The sequence below is a fragment of the Loxodonta africana genome, chromosome 13, assembly GCF_030014295.1.
Source record: "Loxodonta africana isolate mLoxAfr1 chromosome 13, mLoxAfr1.hap2, whole genome shotgun sequence".
Taxonomy (NCBI): Eukaryota; Metazoa; Chordata; class Mammalia; order Proboscidea; family Elephantidae; genus Loxodonta; species Loxodonta africana.
The window spans coordinates 46,472,580-46,493,795 of NC_087354.1; the positions used below are offsets into that span (position 1 = coordinate 46,472,580).

At 46.1% G+C, this 21,216-nt stretch overlaps 1 protein-coding gene across 1 annotated transcript in view; it reads right to left on the reverse strand.

Annotated features, from left to right (window-relative positions):
- Positions 1-21,216, reverse strand: part of PAQR5 (progestin and adipoQ receptor family member 5) — a 98,515-nt gene that overhangs the window by 20,030 nt on the left and 57,269 nt on the right. Inside the window, exons 3-4 of the mRNA XM_064267330.1 lie at positions 8,842-8,969; positions 2,685-2,890 (exon numbers count right to left, since the gene is read on the reverse strand). Of these exons, the coding sequence (XP_064123400.1) occupies positions 2,685-2,890; positions 8,842-8,969 (334 nt within the window). The remainder of the gene's footprint in view (positions 1-2,684; positions 2,891-8,841; positions 8,970-21,216) is intronic.

A 21,216-nucleotide genomic window follows, 5' to 3' on the forward strand; every position in this document is an offset into this window, starting at 1 on the left:
CAGAGAACAGGGGTACGATAGTGGTGCCCACCTCAGGGGATGGCTGTCAGGGGAATGGCTGATTGAGCACCAGGCCCTGCCCTCATGCCTCACTAACATAAGCTCATTGAACTGCGCTAACAGGCCTATGGGGAAGAAATCGTGCCGATTTTACGGATCAGAGAATTGAGGCTTGGAGAGGATAAGAAATGTGCCCAAGAGCATACAACCATGAGGTGGCGGTGGCGGGATTTGAATCCAGGCAGTCTGGCTCCAGAATCTGGGCCCATCAGCACTGCATTATGCTGTCCTCAGTGACATATGTCACATGCTCCACAGGGTGCCTGCCACAGAGTGATTGCTTCAGAAATGTGTGCCCTTGTCATAAATGGATCTGGGGCAGATGATGGAGGCCATGTAAGCAGCCAGGCGAAGGACCCTGGACTTCATCCTAGGCCGTGAGGAAGGAGCCTTGGAAGGCTCTAAGGGGAGGGGTGGCAAGGTGAGAATGTTGCAGAAACCTCCGTGGGTGGCTGCGTGGAATACAGGGAGGCAGAGAGGGGGGCTGCTGTAACAGCTCAGGTGAGAGGTAGGACCAGATTGGAGGACTCTGCATGAGTCTCAGCTGGACTTGAACCTGACTGGATAGAACCGTGGAAGTCAGGAAGGGTGGGGGTGGAGGAACTGGGTCTTGGAAGACCAGGTGGGAGGGAGAAGTGCTAGCCAGGAGGGACATCACAGGAGAAGGAGATGGGGGGCAGGGACTGGGAAGGTGCCAGCAGTCTTGGCCCACAGCTTGGACCTCAGGTGAGCCGGTTAAACTAGAGATGGGAGCTTGGGAGCACCTTGTCCAGAGGGTGGGCATGAAGGGGATCGCCTGGGGTAAGGAAGAGGTCCAAGGATGGATTCTCTACCCTCCCACCTATAAGGAACAGCAGAGGAAGGGGAACCAGCAGAGCACAACAAGTGAGGAGGGGCAGGAAGAGGGCCAGAGGGCCAAAGAAAGAAAGGGTGTGGAGGAGGACTGAGGGGCCCCCACATCAAAGGCTGGCAGGTGATCCCAGAAGATGAGGCCAGAAAAGCCTGCATTGATCCTGATGGTGTAGGGGAGGCTGGGGCCTTGGCAAGCACCGTCTGAGTGAACGGTGGGGACCAGACAGCACAGCAGTGGGAAGCGAGAGGTGAGGTGATAAGGACAGTGCAGTGCATGTGTGTATGTGTGTGTGTACATGCATGTGTCTGGAGGTGTGTATATGCATGTGCACATTGTCTATGTGTGTGTTGTGTGTGTACATGTGTGTGCCTGTGTGTGTGTGTGTGTGTGTGTGTGTGACTTTCAAAACACTGTGAAGGAAGACAGAGAGGAGCAAATAGGATGGAGGTTGGGCCCTCCCTGTGGACAACCTCTTGGACGAGGGAAGGCGATGACTTGGCAGAACAAGGAGGAAGGAAGAGGCTAGAACTAGGGTGCCGGGGGATGGGAAGATGTCCAAAAGAGGGAGAAGAGAAGAGGAGGCGGGGTAAGGGGCATCACAGCTGGAGGAAAAGACAAGGAACTTGGAAGTGTTAACACCCAGCTTTATCAGCTTTGGGCTCACCATTCAATTCCTGTGGGCCTTCACGCATCTCTCTTAATTCCTCTAAGCCTTGGGGCACTGCGCTCATGACCCCACCCTACTTCTCTACTGGGCACGACAGGGACCTGCACTGAGCATCTGGAGTCAGTTCATCCTGGACTGTGAGAGCCGGCTGTTAAAGTCTGAGAAATCTTTCGAGCCAGTTATTAAAAAGCCATCCTCAGAACTTAAACTGCGTAAGCTTACATTAAGTAAATTACATTCACAAGAGAAGCCGTCAATTTGCTTCTACGATACGTACGGAAACCCTGGTGGCGCAGTGGTTAAGTGCTACGGCTGCTAACCAAGAGGTCGGCAGTTCAAATCTGTCAGGTGCTCCTTGGAAACTCTATGGGGCAGTTCTACTCTGTCCTATAGGGTTGCTATGAGTCGAAATCAACTTGACGGCAGTGGGTATTTTTTTTTTAGTACCTGTAGAGTGGACTTACACAGTTGTGCATACATCTTCCCAACGCTCCACTCAATGATTTCCTATCAGTAGTTTCCAGCCAGCCAGGGTGGGAGTATTTACACCAGGGACATCAGCAAACACTGCAAATCGGGGCTCTCATCCCCAGGGGTTTTTAGTGCACTAGCTGGCCGTCTCCTGTTGTTATCAGTTGCCGTTAAGTTGATTTCTGCTTATGGCAACCCCGTGTGTGCAGAGTAGAACTGCACTCCATAGGGTTTTCAAGGCTGACCTTTCGGAAGCAAACCATCAGGCCTTACTTCTGAGGTGCCACTGGGTGAGTTGGAACCACCAATCTACCTGACGGTAGTCCAGCGCCTGACCATTCACGCCACCCAGGGGCTCCAAATCACAGGGTTTTCACTGGCTAACTTTCAGAAGTAGATCACTAGGCCTTTCTTCCTAGTTTGTCTTAGTCTGGAAGCTCCAGTGGTGAGCCATTTACTAGCACATCTTTGGAGAAGTTTCTTACAAAACACTCATAAGGCACCTACCAGGAACACTGATATTTCCACGACTCTTCTGCAAACTCGTGAAAGCCTTATAGCGACCCCAGGTCATATGGGGGGAAGGGCCAAATGGCCCAGTCCAGGGGAGGGTGACAGCTGGGCCTCACGTACCCAGGCTGAAGAGGTTGACGGCGCCATAGTCCAGGAAGTAGCAGATGTGTCGGGCATTCTTGGACATAGAGCTGAAGGTGTGTGCACAGCTGGATGCAAAGGGGTACACGCAGCTGGTACCCATGTACACAAGCAGAGGCCAGGAGTAGCTGTCATTCTGGACATCCGTCACATACAGCACGGTCACAAACCTCCACGTGAAGAACCTAAAACAGAGCATGGCCCGGCTCACCCTCTGTGGCAGGGGGTCCTCTTATCTGCCTCTCTTCTGTCTTCCAAGCCCCTGGGATGACCAATCCCTACTTGTTCTCACTTCTGTGAAATGCCATGAGCTAGGCGAGGGGACGGGTCCTTTTTCACTTGGGAGGCAAGAGGTTGGGAATAGGCAGAAGGGACATAAAAGAGCCTTTAGGGTTTATCTCTTTCTTTCCCCTCTCCTCTTGCAGCATCTTGCCCAAGTGATTCTCCAGCCTCAGTGTGCATGCTTGCTTCCAAGGTAACTGTGGGCGTTGGAGAAAGTTCTCCCTCATTGAACTGGAATCTGTCTCCACTGATCAGCCCTAGATCTCCCTATTAGGACTACAGACAATAAGCCCATCAAGATTTTTAAGGCAGTCTTCACACACACTCCCTAAACTTGAACTTCGCATTAAATAACCCCAGTTCATTCGACCATTCTGCACATGATTGGGATCTGGACTCCTACCATCCTTGTGGTTTGGCTTTGTCCCCTCTAGCTTGCCTGTGTTCCATTTGCAGGAAGGCTCCTCGCACAGAAGCCATGCCCAAGTGGGGTCTTGAAAGTCTAGAGGCAACAGAACTATCTTCTCCCTCCTCTTCCACAGTCTTCCTCCACTAAGACTGCAATCGTTTTTCTGAGGGGCCGAGTCCCACGGCAGTCTCTGAGCCTTGCACAAATCTCTGGGCTCCATCACAGGCAGAGATATGGCACAGATCTGCATCAGACCTGTCTAACCTTTAACCCACGCCTGGAGGCCTGGCCTGTAGAGCTCCCCATTTCCACAAGCTGCTCCTAGCAAATGGCTTTCCCTCTCCCACTAACTCCTCCAGGGAAGGAGACTCCACAAAGCCTTTCCAGAAGGAACTTCAGGAGCATTGCTAAATTCTTCTGGCTATGCTAGAGGGCTTTTTCCTCCTGTCCCAGCAGAAATAAAGCTTACAGATCTCCTGCTTCTCAAAACATATTCCTTGGAGCAAACAGTCAACAACTACTTAAAACAAAGGTGAGAATGTAAGGGGGCAGGGAAACTAGATTAATGAAAATGGAACAACCAGAATAGAAATATTGAGAATGCTCACTTGTGAGGAATGCAACCAATGTCTGAACAATTTGTGTAGAAATTGTGGAATGGAAACCTAAACTGTTGAGTAAACCTTCACTGAAAACATAAATACTACGTAAAAACAAAAAAAATCCTTTTGTTAGCTCAAAATTATTCCTTGGTGGTATTGTTGGCTGCCATTGAATTGGTGCCCGATTCATGGCGACCCCATGCACAACAGAACGAAATGCTACCTGGTCTTGTGCCATCCCCCAAACTGGCTGCAGAACAGACCATTGTGATCCATAGGGTTTTTCAATGCACGAGCTAGTCATCTCCTGCTGTTAGTGGCCGTTAAGTTGATTTCAACTCGTGGCAACCCCGTGTGTGCAGAGTAGAACTGCACTCCACAGGGTTTTCAAGGCTGACCTTTCGGAAGCAGATCAGGCCTTACTTCTGAGGTGCCACTGGGTGAGTTGGAACCACCAATCTATCTGATGGTAGTCCAGCGCTTGACCATTCGTGCCATCCGGGGACTCCAAATCATAGGGTTTTCATTGGCTAACTTTTGAAAGTAGATCACTAGGCCTTTCTTTCTAGTCTGTCTTAGTCTGGAAGCTCCGCTTAAAGCTAACCAGCATCATAACAACACACAATCCTCCATTGACAGGTGGGTGATACCTGAGTATGAGGTGAACTGGTCAGGAATCGAACCCGGGCCTTCTGCATGAAAGGTAAGAATTCTACCACCAAACCACTACTGCTCCACCCCCATTTCTTAAAAACCCAAAACCAAACTCGTTATTATCGAGTGGATTACAACTCATAGCGACCCTATAGAACAGAGTAGAAGTGCCCCACAGAGCTTCCAAGGCTGTAAACTTCACAGAAGTGGTCTGCCACGTCTTTCTCCCACAGGATTCAAACCACCCATCTTTTGGTTAGCCGTTAAGTGCTTTAACCACTGCACCGCTAGGGCTCCTTTCCCCATTTCCTTAGGGCACATTAATCCAGGTTTTCCCAAACCCTTCCTGCTACCCCCTGTTGCTCCACTGGAATCCTCCCTCAGAGCCTGCACAGAGTAGGGGTGCTGTGCGCAGTGAGTGTGCCTCGGCCAGGTCGAATGGTCTACAAAACAGCTACAAAATTCCCCCATAGGAATCCTCGCAGAGGAGCCCAAAGACTGCCACACAAGGATGGACAGGGCAGCCCTCTTTGTAGTGGCACAGAAATCCAAACAGCCTCAATCAACTCTGACTCATCCATAAAATGGAATACCATGCAGGCGTTCAAGTCTGAAAGAGGTGCAGGTGCTGCGTGAGCAAGGTCTCCATGCTCTACTGCAAAGGGACAGAGCACCGGGACAAAAGAACCAGGGGGTGGGGATACACATATGTCCTACGTGCTCACAAACCTCCCAGCAGAGCTCTGGGAGATGGACGAGAAGTGGGTCAGCCTATGGAGAACATGGCACCTGGGGAAGAAACTGACTCCGTTGCCTTTCACAATGCTATAATTTATTATCACGTATACTTTTTACAGAAGATTTCAAAGGGCAGCTCGAGAAGATAAAGTAAAGTATTACAATGAAATGTGCAAAGACTTAGAGTTAGAAAACCAAAAGGGAAGAAGACGCTCGGCATTTCTCAAGCTGAAAAAACTGAAGAAAGAACTCAAGCCTTGAGTTGCAATAGTGAAGGATTCTATGGGCAAAATATTGAACGACACAGGAAGCATCAAAAGAAGATGGAAGGAATACAGAGTTACTGTAGCAAAAAGAATTGGTCAGCATTCAACCATTTCAGGAGATAGCATATGATCAAGAACCAATGGTATTAAAGGAAGAAGTCCAAGCTGCACTGAAGGCATTGGCAAAAAACAAGGCTTCAGGAATTGAATATCAGCCGAGGTGTTTCAACAAATAGATACAATGCTGGAGGCACTCACTCTTCTATGCCAAGAAATCTGGCAGACAGCTACCTGACCAACTGCCTGGAAGAGGTCTATATCTGTGCCAATTCCAAAGAAAGGTGATCCAAAAGAATGTGGAAAGTTATTAAACAATATTAATATCACATGCAAATAAAATTTTGCTGAGATCATTCAAAAGCGGTTGCAGTAATACATTGACAGGGAACTGCCAGTAATTCAAGCCGGATTCAGAAGAGGACATGGAACATGAAACATCATTGCTGATGTCAGATCTTGGCTGAAAGCAGAAAATACCAGAAAGATGTTTTATTGACTATGCAAAGGCATTTGAGTGTGTGCCATAACAAATTATGGATAACACTGCAAAGAATGGGAATTCCAGAACACTGAATTATGCTCATGAGGAACCCGTATATAGACGAAGAGCCAGTCGTTCCAGCAGAAAAAATTGTGGTTTAAAATCAGGAAAGGTGTGCGTCAGGGTTATATCCTTTCACCATACGTATTCAATCTGCATGCTGAGCAAATAATCCGAGAATATATACAGAAGAATGCGGCATCAGGATTAGAGGAAGACTCACTAACAACCTGTGTTATGCAGATGACACAACCTTGCTTTCAGAAAGGGAAGAGGACTTGAAGCACTTACTGATGAAGGTCAGAGACCACAGCCTTCAGTATGGATTATACCTCAATGTAAAGAAAACAAAAATCCTCACAACTGGACCAGTAAACAACATCATGATAAACGGAGAAAAGATTGAAGTTGCCAAGGATTTCATTTTACTTAGATCCACAGTCAATACCTGTGGAAGCTGCAGTCAAGAAATCAAAAGATGCATTGCATTGGGCAAATCTGCTGCAAAAGATCTCTTTAAAGTTTTGAAAAGCCAAGGTGTCACCTTGAGGACTAAGATGTGCCTGACCCAAGCCATGGTGTTCTCAATCGCCTCATATGCATGGGAAAGCTGGACAATGAATAAGGAATATGGAAGAAGAATTAATGCCTTTTAATTATGGTGTTGGCGAAGAACATTGACTATACCATGGACCGCCAGAACAATGAACAAGTCTGTCTTGGAAGAAATACAGCCAGAATGCTCCTTAGAAGTGAGGATGGGGAGACTTCATCTCATGAATTTTGGATACATTACCAGGAGGAACCAGTCCCTGGAGAAGGACATTACACTTGGTAAAGCGGAGGATGGATGAAAGAGAGGAAGACCCTCAATGAGATGGATTGACACAGTGGCTGCAACAATGGGCTGTGAGGATGGCACAAGGCAGTGTGTTGTTCTATTTTACATAGGGTCATTATGAGTTGGAACCAACTCAACGGCACCTAACAACAACAACAACATACTTTTTACAAGGAGCACTAGTGGTTCAGTGGTTAAGACCTCGGCTCCTAACCGAAAGTTCGGTGGTGCAAACCCACCCAGCCGTTCCGTGGGAGGCAGTCTGCTTCTGTAAAGACTACAGACTTGGAAACCCAATGGGGCAGTTCTATTCTGTCCTATAGGGTCACTTTGAGTCCGGATTGACTCGACAGTAACGGGATACTTTTTACCAATGAGCCCAGGTGATGCAATGGTTAAGCACTCAGCTGCTAACCAAAAGGTTGGCAGTTGGAACCCACCCAGCGGTTCTGCAGGAGAAAGCCCTGGCAATCTGCTTCCATAAAGATTATAGCCTAGGAAACCCTAAAGGGCAGTTTTACTCTATAAAATTACATGGGTTGCTATGGGTCAAAATCAACTCAAAAGCACCTAACGACAATATACTTTTTGCCTAAGTGAAAAATTAAAGCAACATATTATAGTCACTTGGAGCAGGACTATGTTGCCACCCTTGAGTGGTCTGCAGACCTGGAGCTTGGGGCTACCACCTCATTACAGCTTGCATGGCTCTACCGCAAGCATGGGCTCTCTCTTCGCTCCACTGGGGGGTTGCTGGAACCAAACGGCCTTCACTGTTTCCTTGCCCTTGGCCTGTCTTCTGACTTCAGGTCAGGTAAGCTGACCCCGCATGGAGCACTTGGGCCTTCCTGAGCACCATCTCCCCTCACAGTCCTCCCTGAGTCCCTCCTACTCTCCTAGATTCTCAGCACGATTGGAGCGGGAGTCCAGAGAGTAGCCTCTGACACAACGTGGTGGGTGATGTAAGCAAGTCACCCCTTCTTTAGGCCATATATATGTCAGCCAACGGTGGCCTGAATGGGAGAGTGACCTGGATGGCCTTTGAGGTCCTTCCAGCTCTGACACACTATGAGGTCTTTCCACGTTCTGACCTCATCTCCACTGTCCACTCAGTAAGCAAAGTTGTGAGGCGTGTGAAATTGGTCTTCTCCCCGCCTTTCTCAGGGAGGCCTCTCTTCACCTTTGTGCAGCTCCTGTTGCTGTGTGAGTGCTTCCCAGAGCCTCCCTCTTAGCTGGCTTCCGCCTGAGAAAGTGCCTCCAGAACCATCATGGGGCGTCCACAGAGCCGTGCCTGACACCTTCACCCACATCCTCTCACACAACCCTCACAGTGCCCTGGGGAGGGGTGACAATCACTCTTGCCTTGCAGATGGGGACACATGAAGCTCAGAGAGATGAAGTGACTTGCTCAGGTTGGAGCATTTTAACCAGGGCTTCTAGAAGACCCAGAAACCATCCAAGACTGAAGGAAATGAAAATATCACCCGATCAGGGACTGCAGTATGGGAGCAGGGCAAGTCTGGGGGGGCTATCAGGAGCTCATTGCAGTGACAGGCCCCAACATCTCCCACCTCCATCACACACACCCAGCTCCACCCCCATGCACTGGTTTTGGTGGGGGTGGGGGGAGGGCAAAATCCCAGCTCAGAGTCTCGGCCCTCCCTAACGCAGCGGTGTTTCAGAGAATCGCCAGTTTCTGAGGCTCCTGAATGAAACAGACTGGTCAAGGGGGCCCGGAGGTACCAGAAGGGCAGCAAGTGAGTCCAGATGTTGAGGGTCTCATTGGTCATCTGGAAAAGGCTGAGGAGGCAGGCAGCGGCCGAACTCTGCGGGGGCCGGTAGCCAAACAGGATGCCCTGCTCATGGAACACCTGCGGGAGAAGAACGGGTGCCAGTGAGGGCAGGGGGCGCAGGGGGTCTCAGGAAGAACAGCTCCGTGGACCTCTGGTGTTCTCCCAGGCTGTGCACTGGGAGCCTGGGGCACTTGACCCCCAGTCCCAGGCCTGTTGACCTGCTGTCCGTCCCCTCTCCCTCCCCTCTCCTTCCTTCCCTCTCTCCCCACTCCTTCTCTCTTTCATTCCCTCCCTCCCAATCTAAAATCCCTTGTCCTTCAAGAAGCCTCCAGCCAGCTGCAGGAGAGAACGCAAGGCCCAGGCTCCCTCCCCAGAGCTAGCCTTCCTGCAGCCCAGACGCACTTACTCTGGGCATGAATGTCACCTAAGGACCTGGTTCCATACCCTCTGCATGGAGACCACAGCCTGGCCTTTGGATGCCTCTGTAGTTGGCTGACATATATGCTGTCTGTCTGAGCCAACAAGCCCCAGATGTTAGGGGCTGGTGGGAAGATGGCTGCAGAAGCTCCCCCTTAGCCCCCTGCCCTGGGGCCAGGGTATATTCACCAAGGTGCTTCATAAAGGCCTTTTGATGATGAGGACTATGACACCGATGACTGGGCTGGAGGAAGAGGAAGTAGCTGGCCCCAGCAGTGCCATGCAAACCACTCCCATCACATGCGGCCTACTTGGCGAGTCCCTCAAAAAACACACCAATGAGAAACTCAGACTGGTCAGGTAAAATTCGGGGTAATTATTATGAAGACAACCAGGCACAAGGTAGAAAAGCTCAGGATGCAACAGTAAGTGAAGGAAAGTGGACTCTATAGCGTATTACTGCCATTTATAGGGGAACTGTAGGAACTGAAGCAGGCATGGTGGGCGGAGGCTGGGAGATTTGTGGAAAAGTGAAGAGTTCGGTTTGTTAAGGTAGTAGGATCACAGGACACATTTTTTTTCTCTTTGTGTTGATTTAGATCAGGGTTTCTCAACATGGGGTCCACTGTCATTTTGGGACGAATAATTCTTTGTTACGGGGGCAATGGTGGATCAACAGTAGAAATCTTGTCATCTGTGTAGGAGACCTGGCTTCAATTCCTAGTCAATGCAAATCATGTGCAGCCCTCACACAGCTGTCACCGGAGGCTTGTTTGTGGGTTGCTACGACACTGGACAGGTTTTAGCAGAACTTCCAGACTAAGACAAACTAGGAAGAAAGTCCTGGCAATCTAGTTCCAAAAATCAGCCAGTGAATGAGGTCTGGGGACCATGGTCTCAGGGGACATCTAGCTCAATTGGCATAACAGAGTTTATAAAGAAACTATTCTACATCCTACTTTGGTGAGTAGCGTCTGGGGTCTTAAAAGTTTGTAAGCGGCCATCTAAGATACTCCACTGGTCCCACCCCGTCTAGAGCGAGGGAGAATGAAGGAAACCAAAGACACAAGGGAAAGGTTAATCCAAAGGACTAATGGACCACAACTACCACAGCTTCCACCAGACTGAGTCCAGCACAACTCTACGGTGCCCAGCTACCACCATGGACTGCTCTGACAGGGATTACAATAGAGGATTCTGGACAGAGCTGGAGAAAAATGTAGAACAAAATTCTAACTCACCAAAAACAAAAACAAAAAGACCAGACTTACTGGGCTGACAGAGACTGGGGAAACCCCAAGAGTACAGCCCTCAGACACCTTTTGAGCTCAGTAATGAGGTCGCTCCTGAGGCTTACACTTCAGGCAAAGATTAGACAGCCCTATAAAACAAAACAAGACTAAATGGGCACATCGGCCCAGGGGCAAGGATGAGAAGTCAGGAGGGGACAGGAAAGCTGGTAATGGGGAACCCAAGGTTGAGAAGGGGGGATGTTGACATGTTGTGGGTTTGGCAACCAATGTCATAAAACAATATGTGTATTGTTTAATAAGAAACTAATTTGCTCTGTAAACGTTCATCTAAAGTACAAAAAAAAAAAAGGGAAAAAAAATCAGCTACTGAAAACCCTATGAACCACAACGGTCCAATCCTCAATAGATCATGGTGATGGTGCAGGGCCCGGGAGAATTTCATTTCTTTGCTCATGCGGTTGCCATGAGTTGGGGAGAGGCTCAACAGCAGCTAAGAACAAAGCTTTGTTGTGGGGGCTGTCCTGCGCATTGAAGGATGGTTAGCAGCATCCTTGCTCTCTACTCACTACTTGCCAGTAGAACCCAGTAGGTACAACCAAAAATGTCACCAGGTATAAGGTCAAATATCCCCTAGGGGCAAAATATCCTCCAGTTAAGAACTACTGATTTAGAAGAAGTTATAATCTTGAAAGGTAAATTATAAATAAGTAGGTTAATCAAAGTAAATAATAATAGCAACGATAATATTAGCAATCATCATATAAACCGGGCCAAAACAGATTTTAAAGCTTTCTCTCTGATTTTCTAGGGCTGTGGAGAGTCCCACCGTTGCCACCCATCTCTCATTTGGGTTACTAACGTTTTAGTTTAAGAAAGGCTCTTCAGTCACAATATATAACACAGCTCGGAATCTCTTGAGTTCTGAGTCAAAAGATCACATGAAACAGTGGAGAGAGTAAAGGAACACCAGAGTAAACCACCACCCGTCTGTCAGTTTGTCATACTGTGGCGGCTTGTGTGTTGCTATGACAACGGAAGCCTTGCCACTGGTATTTCAAATACCATTAAGGTTACCCATGGTGGACAGGTTTCAGTTAAACTTTCAGACTAAGATAGACTAGGAAGAAAGGCTTGCAAACTATTCCTGAAAATTAGCCAGTGAAAACCCTATGGATTACAGCAGAACATTATCCAATATAGTGCTAGAAGATGAGCCCCCTAGGTTGGAAGGCAGCAGTGGACTCAAGCATGCCAGCAATCATGATGATGGCGGGGGACCTGGCAGCATTTCCCTTCTGTTCTACTAGGGGCTGCCATGAGTCGGGGCCGACTCAACAGCAAAGAGTCAAATCTGAAGTGCCACGTGGCTTTGAGCTGGACCACAACCTCAAGACCCCAGTGTCCTCCCCTATAAAACGGGTTGCTTTGGCTAGCTGGATGGCAGTTAAGTTTCTGTCCAGCGGGGGCTCTAAGTTTTAGAAAAACTCTTAGTTCAATTGTGGGTTAAACTGGTCAGCTTCGGGGGAAGGGGATAATGAAGTTGGTTCATGGTCCAGTGAAGAGATACTATTTGAATTAGGTTTGGGGCTTAGCTAATAAAAGCGATTTGTTCCAGTTTTTGAATCACAGTTGAATTCTGCTGACGTTCCTGGGTCACTGTGGACGGACTTCTATAACGGGCAGCGTGAGTCTTGGCTCTCAGCTTCCCACCCCCAGGGCTGGTGACAGGGAGGCAAATGGGCCCGTGTCTTCGACCTTTGCTCCACGTGGAGGAGGATGTACCTGATGGCATCCCCAAACAGAGATGGCTCCCCAGGAGCCCCTCACTGGGTCCACCCTTCCACCAGGCACGTGTCTTTCTTTCTTCCTTAATTAAAGCACGGACCACTTGCTGAAATGCAGACTTCAGAAAGGAGCAGTTGTTATTAATGACTCACTCCTTCATATGAATGAGTTTAGCAGATTACATATGGTAGCAGCGCTTATGAAAAGGGGCCAGTGAGAGTAGAAGCCCCTAGAGCACTGGATATCAGAGGGAGGAGGCAGGGTGGGGGCTGCGGAGGAGCTCAACCCCATGATGACCACAGGTGGGGGCAGGAAGAGGAGACCACCTACGATTTGCCCAGGGTGACTAGTGTCCTTCTCTTTGAACTCTGGCAATCTGGGGAGCAACTGGGGCGAGGGTGATGACCTTAGTCAAAGCCAGAGTGGAACAGGGGAGTTGGAAAATAAATAAACCGGGCATTTTGTCCACACTGAGGAATCTGGCCCCAGGTATGGGGTGTATATCGTGTTGCTATGATGCCGAACACGTTCCAGAGGAGCCTCCAGACTAAGGCAGGCCCTAGCCTAAAGAAAGGCCTGGCGATCTACTTCTGAAAATTAACCAGTGAAAGCTCTGTGGGTCTGATACATAACCAATTGTGGGGATGGCGCAGGACTGGACAGCATTTTGTTCTATTGCGCATGGGGTCATCAGGGGTCGGGGGCTGGCTGGATGGCAGCTAAACACAATAACGACATCCTCCCACCAAAAGCAGGCTGGACCCAGATGAAAAGAACCTGCTTCCCTGTGAGTCCCGGACAGAGCGGAAGAAAGATGTCAGAAAAAAAACCCAAATTTACAAAAAAGACCAGACTTACTGGGCTGGCAGAGGCTGGAGGAACTCCCGAGACTACAGCCCTAAGACACCCTTCTGACCTGGAACTGAAGCCATTCCCGGAGACCACCTTCCAGCCAAACAATAGACAAGCCCATAAAATAAACAATAACACCCAAGAGGAATGTGCTCCTTAGCACAATGTAGAGATCAAAAGGGCAATATTTGCCCAAAAGCAAAGATGAGAAGGCAGGAAGGGGCAGAAAATCAGGACGAAAGGAAACAGGGAGCCCAGGGCGGAAATGGGGAGAGGGCTGACACATTGTGGGGAATGCAACCCAGGCCATGAAACACTTTATGTACAAACTATCGAATGGGAATCTAATTTGCTCTGTAAATGTTCACCTAATGCACAATAAAAAAGAAAAGAAGCTGCTTCCTTCTGACCTGCTATCCTGAGAGCAGGCATGGATGAGATGCCCCACATCAACCATGCAATCGGGAACGGTTTAAAGCTGCCCCTCCAAAAAGGATGATACAGGCTACAGGATGGATGCAAGAAAGGGAGACCCCTCAGGCCCAGAGCGGCGATGCTCTACCGTAGAATACAAAGGCTGGTCTGCCACCACCCTTCCCAGCTTGACCATCAGCTTATGTGGCACGTTGCTAGTCCTGAGTTCTGCTCCTGCTCTGAACTCTGAGCTCAAGGACGGGGGATGACTCCTCATCCTCCCACTCTGGTCCTTAGCAGAGCAGAAAGGAGGTTTTACGGAATGTGTGCTGCGTAAAGGGGTGGCTTAACCAGTAAGCATGGTGTGCACCGGCTTATAGTAAGCAAGGTATGCACGGGCTTCATTGTGCCGACTTACTAACCTGTAGTGCACAATTTCACATGGGTTTCCCCACATCCCTATGTGAACCCATGAAACTCATGATGCAGTGAAACTGTGCACTACAGATTAGTAAATAAGCACAATGAAGCCCGTGGGTACCTTGCTTATTGGGTAATCTGTCCCTGTACATAAAACTAAACAATAAGCTAAACGTTTGAAAACAATTTTGGATTCCAAACCCAGCTTGACCCCACAAGGCAAATTACAATCATTGCCTTAATAAGTATCCCACAGCTCAGCCTCGTTTCTAAGCACCACCCATGTCAGCAGGACAATTTTGAGTGAAATGAAACCACATCGTGAGCAGCCTATTCTTCAGAAGTGAGAACCCGCACGCACACGGGGTGCAAGGGCACATCAGCGAATTTTCCCACTTAGATGCTGCAGGGGGCTCAGCATCCAGGAAAGGCTCCCTGGCCTGGCCAACACCTGTGTACCTCTTCTCTAATGCCTGGAGCCCCAGCCTGACAATGTCAAACCTTTAGTTTTTCTAGCTATTAAACTGCACTGGGCGGTACAAACTGTTAATGTGTTTGACTGCTAACTGAGAGGTCAGAGGTTCAAGTCCATCCACAGGCGCCTTGGAAGACAGGCCTGGCAATATGCTTTCAAACCCCCACAGAGCACAATCTTAGTCTGACGTGCATGGGGTCACCATGAGTTGGAGTAGACTCCATGTAAAACGGTTTTAAAGCGCAAATCACCATGGGAAAATAACTGGGCATTTCCTGCTAGTGGAAAGAAGAGCAGATTTTGATCCAGGGAAAAGGGGAGAGGCAGAGTGGGATCAGGAGGCTGGCTGGCAGGCACTATTAGTTTGGTACTTCACATTTCATGTTCAAATCTCATTGCATCCCGTCAACAGCCCTGTGAGGAAGAGCCTGTTATTTTTCCCATTTCACAGAAAACAAAACTGAGGCTCTGGGAGGTTGGGGCATTTACCCAAGATACCAGAAGAAGAGAAAGCACAGCTGAAACCTAAATGCAAATATCAGACTCCATTTCCCTGGCTCCTTTGACATTATTACTGCTGCCGCCAAGGAGAGCTCTGTGGGAGATGAAGATCTCGCCCCTTGGCCTGTGGTGTGATATCGGCCCATTATGAACCTCTCCAGGCCTAGGTTTCTCCCTCTTTAAAGTGGTGAGGTTGGATGACAAAGTCTCTAAGCCAGTGCCTCACAGACTTTCACTCCTCCGTAGAGCATCCGGGGATCTTACTGGCATTCATTGGGGCTGGGGTAAAAGCCTGCATTTCTAACAAGCTCCCAGGGGTGCAGATGCTGCACCTGCCTCTGGCCCCAAAGCCCAGGCTCCTGCCTCGGCACTGTGCTGCCACCACCCCGCCCAGAATTCAGTTCATCACGGAACAGGAGGTTCCTCTAGGTAAGATGGACATGAACACAAAGACATGGGCCCAAGAAGGCCCGGCAGGCAACAGTGAGCCTAGTGGGGAGTCTGGTGAGGTGTTGGGGAACAGAGGGAAGGAGGGGAATGGGGAGGGAACAGCAGCAGGCCATGGACTGCAGCATCAATTATAAACTGCCATTTTGGTGTGCCACTGAGGTGGACACTAATCTATCGTCTCATGCAGGACCATGCTTAGTCCCAGCAGGACAGAGCACTTGAGGTCTCAATTAAAAGAGCACAAAACACTTGCGCACAAAGCACATGCAATTACAACAACTGTTAGATGCTGTCGAGTCAGCTTATGTCATGGCGACCTTATGTACAACAGAACAAAATGCTGCCTGGTTGTTATGGATTGAATTGTGTCCCCCCAAAATGTGTGTCAACTTGGCTAGGCAATGATTCCCAGTATTACAAGTTGTCCACTATTTTGTGATCTGATGTGATTATCCTATGTGTTGTAAATCCTAACCTCTGTGATGTTAAGGAGCCAGGATTAGAGGTAGTTACATCGGTGAGACAGGACTCAATCTACAGGATTAGTTTGTATCTTCAATCTCTTTGAGATATAAAAGAGAGAACTGAGCAGAGAGGAGAGGGACCTCATTACCACCAAGCAAGAAGAGCCCAGAGCACAGCACATCCTTTGGACCCTGGGTCCCTGCACTGAGAAACTCCTAGACCACGGGGAAGATTGATGACAAGGACCTTCCCCCAGAGCTGACAGAGAAAGAGCCTTCCCCTGGAGCTAACACCCTGAATTCAGACTTCTAGCCTCCCAGGCTATGAGAGAATAAATTTCTGTTTGTTAAAGCCATCCACTTGTGGTATTTCTGTTATAGTAGCACTAGATAACTAAGACACTGGTCCTGTGTCATCTTCGTGATTGTTGGTATGTTTGGGTCCATTGTCTGGGTCATTGTGTCAATCCATTTCATTGCTAGTTTCACTGATCTCTACCAAATAGGATGTCTTTTTCTAGCAATTGGTCTTTCCACTAGAACTATAAATAGATTGAATTAATAGCCAATAATTGATGGTATTAGACAATGACAGGTAAATGCCAATTTAGAACACTGGTGTGATGTTCTTAAAAAAATCATGTGCCTCATATTCAGTCAAGCATAAGGATGCTTTTCATACTTACGGTCACAATATTTATAGAAGTTGATGGTAAATTTCTTCTAGCTGAATATGTAAAATGGATAAAAAAATGATGAAAAAGTTGCCACTACCTGGGATGAAGGGTTCAAGGAAATTAATAATTGAACGGGCAATAAAGTAAAAATAAATAAATAAAATATTTTTTCAAAATACATAAGGAGCCCTGGTGGCAAAACAGTTAAGCACTAGGCTGTTAACTGAAAATTTGGCAGTTGGAACCTACTCAGAGGCTCCACGGAAGAAAAGACTTGGCGATCTGCTTCCATAAAGATTACAGCCAAGAAAACCCTATGGGACAGTTCTACTCTGTAAAACATGGGGTCGCTATGAGTCGAAATCAACTCTGTAGCACCCACCAACAACAACATCACTCAGTTCAGGTAGAGTATAACAGGTAGAAAAATCTTGTTGAAGATTAGCATTACACACAGTGTTGACCTACAGAAGATGAAAGCAAGGAAACAGAAATACTGGAACATTCCATTGGTTCTACATTTGCTGCAAAAATGCAGTTTTTAATTTAAGAACTGGGAGAAATGATTTTTCAATTGTAGGTATTGATTTAAAAATCTGCCATGGGTAAGGTTATGATAACAGTATACCATGGTTGGTAAGGAAAAAGGTATACAAGTCTGAAGTAGGCAGAATGTTCTACCGCCATGTTCTAATATCCAGAACCTGTGAGTATGTTAGGTTATATGGCAAAGGAGAGTTGAAGTTGCTCATAGATTAAAGGTATTAATCAGCTGACCTTAAAATAGGGAGATTATCTGGATTAATCAGGTGAGCCCAATGTAATCACAAAGGTTCTTAAAAGTGGAAGAGGGAGGGGGAGTCAGAATAAATGTAGTTATGGAAGAATGGTCAGAAAGATGCAATGGTGCTGACTTTGAAGATGGAGGAAGGTTGCTGCTAGAAGCTGGAGACCTCCTCTAGAGCCTCCAGAAAGGACCACAGCCCTGCCAACATGTTGGTTTAGCCCAGTGAGATCCATGTTGGACTTCTAATCTACCAAACTGTAAGACAACGAATGTGTGTTGTTTTAAGCTGTTAAATTTGTAGTCATGTGTTACAGCAGCAACAGAAAGCTAATATGAGGTCAGAGCTGGACCAAAATCCAGAAGCATTCTTAATGTTGTGTACTGCAGGGCATGATCTGAATTTCTTACTAGGCAAATGGATGACGTTCTTTGGAACAACTCAAAGATCGTATAGGACATTTTCCAAATCTTCCCCAGCACGGGACATCTTGCTGAAACCTATCCAGCTTGACCTTAAACTACTCTCATTCACGAAATGGAACTGCTGAATAAATGCCATTGGGCAATTAGATTTAATTTAGACAGAAAACAAGAAGACTGGAAAAAAATTAGCAAAACAACAGAAGATCCTCAAATACAGAGCAAAGTCCATCTTTGCTGGGAAATGAAATTAATCTTGAATCTGAGCTCTCCACAGGTATTTGGTATGAAATATTGTATAAAAATGTGAGCAAGAGCCTGCAAAAAAAATTCTGGGTTTGGCTATTTCACTTTTAAAGGGATTAAAATTACATATTGATTTTTAAAAATACATGTAAGATTTTTTGAAACCAAAGGAACCACAAGTGAAATATGCAACAAAAGTGACACTCTAATAAAATAAAATTTGGAAAAAGGAAACAAAAATGTCTGTGGATGATGAAGGAGAAGATTCATATACAAATCATGTTGAAATCAATTTCTAATGAGGTTATTTTCTGGCCAACGTAGACTGAGGTATAATTTTGATTGAGCAAAATATTGCTATTTTCAATTTTCTTTATAATATCCAAGGGTTGAAAACTTGGAAATGAAAAAAAAAAAACTGAAAAAGCGCTATATGGATCTAGATATTGCTTCGACAGTGAAATAGCAATATAAGTGATAGCAATCTATATGATAAAATTAAAATATTCTAAGTCTGTAAGCCTCATTACAGTGTTTGAACTTGATATATAAAATTTATGGTTCATTTCTGAAGGTGAGTGTGGCTTTTAATAATTCCAATTGCTCTAACTCAGCAGAACCAAGTTTCTCCCAACAGAAATTAATTTAAAAGACTAAGAACTCCAATGACTCAAGAATAGTGGCCTAATTTGACATCTCTGTTAATAGCACAAATTATGTGATAATGTTGATTATAACAATATGGCTCATTTTTTTTTTGCTGAAATGAAGCAATAAAAATAAATTTTATGTACTAAACATATAATAATTTATGAAATATGTAGGTTTTTATTTTATTACTCACCCACACATCACTAATCCTTCAACATAACATCCAGACATGTGTAATAATAATTAAATTTAGCTGTCTTCGATATTTTGCTTGCTTTAGCTAGATAAAAATCATCAGTTTATACATTTTTTAGTCATTGTAAAGGTATATGTGTCAAGGTAGGAGAATAGAAATATTTTACATAACTTCATTTGTAACTCTAAAATGTTTAGATATATGGTCTCTTTTTGTCTCTTGATTCTGTTTTTTCTCTTGATTAAGACCCAGCATACGTTAGGAGTAGGCCTGGATTCATTTAATCATCATGAGAGCACTACAAGATAGGTGCGTTAGGCTGGGTTCCCTAGTCTAAGCGTATAAATATATATACAGAGAGACTGGTATCAAGGAAATGGCTCATGCCGTTGTAGAGGCTGGAACATTCCAAGTCTGTGGGTTAGGATAGAGGCTCCTCTTGATTCACATAGCCACAGGGGCTGACGAGCCCAAGACCGGCAGGTCAGAGAGCAGGGCTCTTGCTCACAGGCTGCAAAGATGGATGAATCCCAAGATGGACAGGCAAGACCACAGGGCAACTGCTAGCTCAATCCCAAGAACCAGAGGTCAGACGAACAGTAGCCAGTGCTGCAGGATCCAGCGTGAGCAAAAAGCCCATGAGCCTTGTCAGAACGTCCACTTATATTCAATGCAGGCCACATGCCCAAGGAAACTCTCTTTCATCGGATTGGCTACTCACAGCAGATTCCATCATGGAGGTGATCACAGCATTATGTGACTGTCAAACCACTGAGAATCATGGCCCAGCCAAGTTGACACACAACCTTAACCGTCACAACAGGTATCGTCAACCCTATTTTACAGATAAGAAAGCCGAAGCTCCGCGCGGTGTAGTTTCCAAGGCTATAATAAATGGCAGAACCAAGAGGCAAATCTTAGTCTGTTAGATTTGGAAGTCCATACATGTTTCGCTGTATCCAGCCTAGTGGAACCAGGAATTGCTACCAACATATTTTATGGAAATTCTAAATGTTATAAAAGTTTTCAGAAGGAAGCAATCCCCGACCCGGGTGATGAAGGAAGGACCTGGAAGAATAGGTGGGGGACTTCTGATTCTGGTAGAATGATGGTCAATCAGATATCCTGAAGAATCCTTCTGACTAAAACAAAATGCTGAATAAAATATGCATCATATGTTGGAATATACATGATCGCATTTTAAATGTATCACCAAGATGGCACAAAAGTAAGGAAGTCACAAGGCCCCCAAACAAAGTGAAACCAGGAACTCTATGCGATAAACCACTTTCACCATCAGCTTCTGCTGCCAGATTCTGTAAACAAGAGACGAAATCCAAGGTTCATCAAGGCAATGGACCTAACAGGAGACTTCTACCAATAAGCGAATGAGAAATAAATCCTACCGAGTAGAAGGTGACCGCAAGAAAAATTGTCTCTCTGTACCCTAGTACTGGGTGAATGAGAAAAACAAATATCTCCTAAGAATTCATAACTATCAGCTAGTCTTCATGTGGGTTTGTGGCCCAAATCCACACTACCTCTGTGGTCCAAGAAATCTCAAGTGGAAATTTTAAAGTGGTTACAAATAGAAAATGGTCAAAGTTTTGTAACTCCCTCAGGCAAGTAACAAAAGCAAATGCAAAGTCTCCCTGAAGGAGTTCTACTTTATTACAAGCCTCAAGGAGGACCCACAGATAAAGTTCCGAGCAAAATTAGTAGGGGAAAAAATGCATATATATATACACACACACACACATATATACATATATATACCCAGTCATGGAAACAAAACATCATAAATGAGAAACAGTAAAAATGGTAGACAACAGAAATCAAAGAACCCAGATACTGAACTATTAAACAACTGTGTTCAATATGTTTAAAGAAACAGAGTTTAAAAATATGAACAAAAATAAGCAGATTTGAAAAACACCTAATATAAATCTTAGAAATTAAAAATTGACATTGAGAAGTCATTGAAAGGATAACTAGCAGATTAGACGTAGCTGAAGAGAAAGTTAGTCAACTGAAAGTATATCCAAAAAAAAAAAGTATCCAGATGGCAGTCCAGAAAGATTAAGAGATAGAAAATATGAAAGTGCAAGTAAGAGACTTGGAGAATAAAGAGAAAAATACAATGGTTTTGATATAGTATTTGAAGCTGATAAATTTCTAGAACTATTGAAAGTACCAAACCTCAGATCCAAGAAGTAGGCAGAAATAATTGGTGTTCACCAAATATTTCATGTGCTTTCATACATTTCTCAGCGTTTCTTGCAGTTACATTGAGGCCATGTGAATAGTTCTGGCTAAT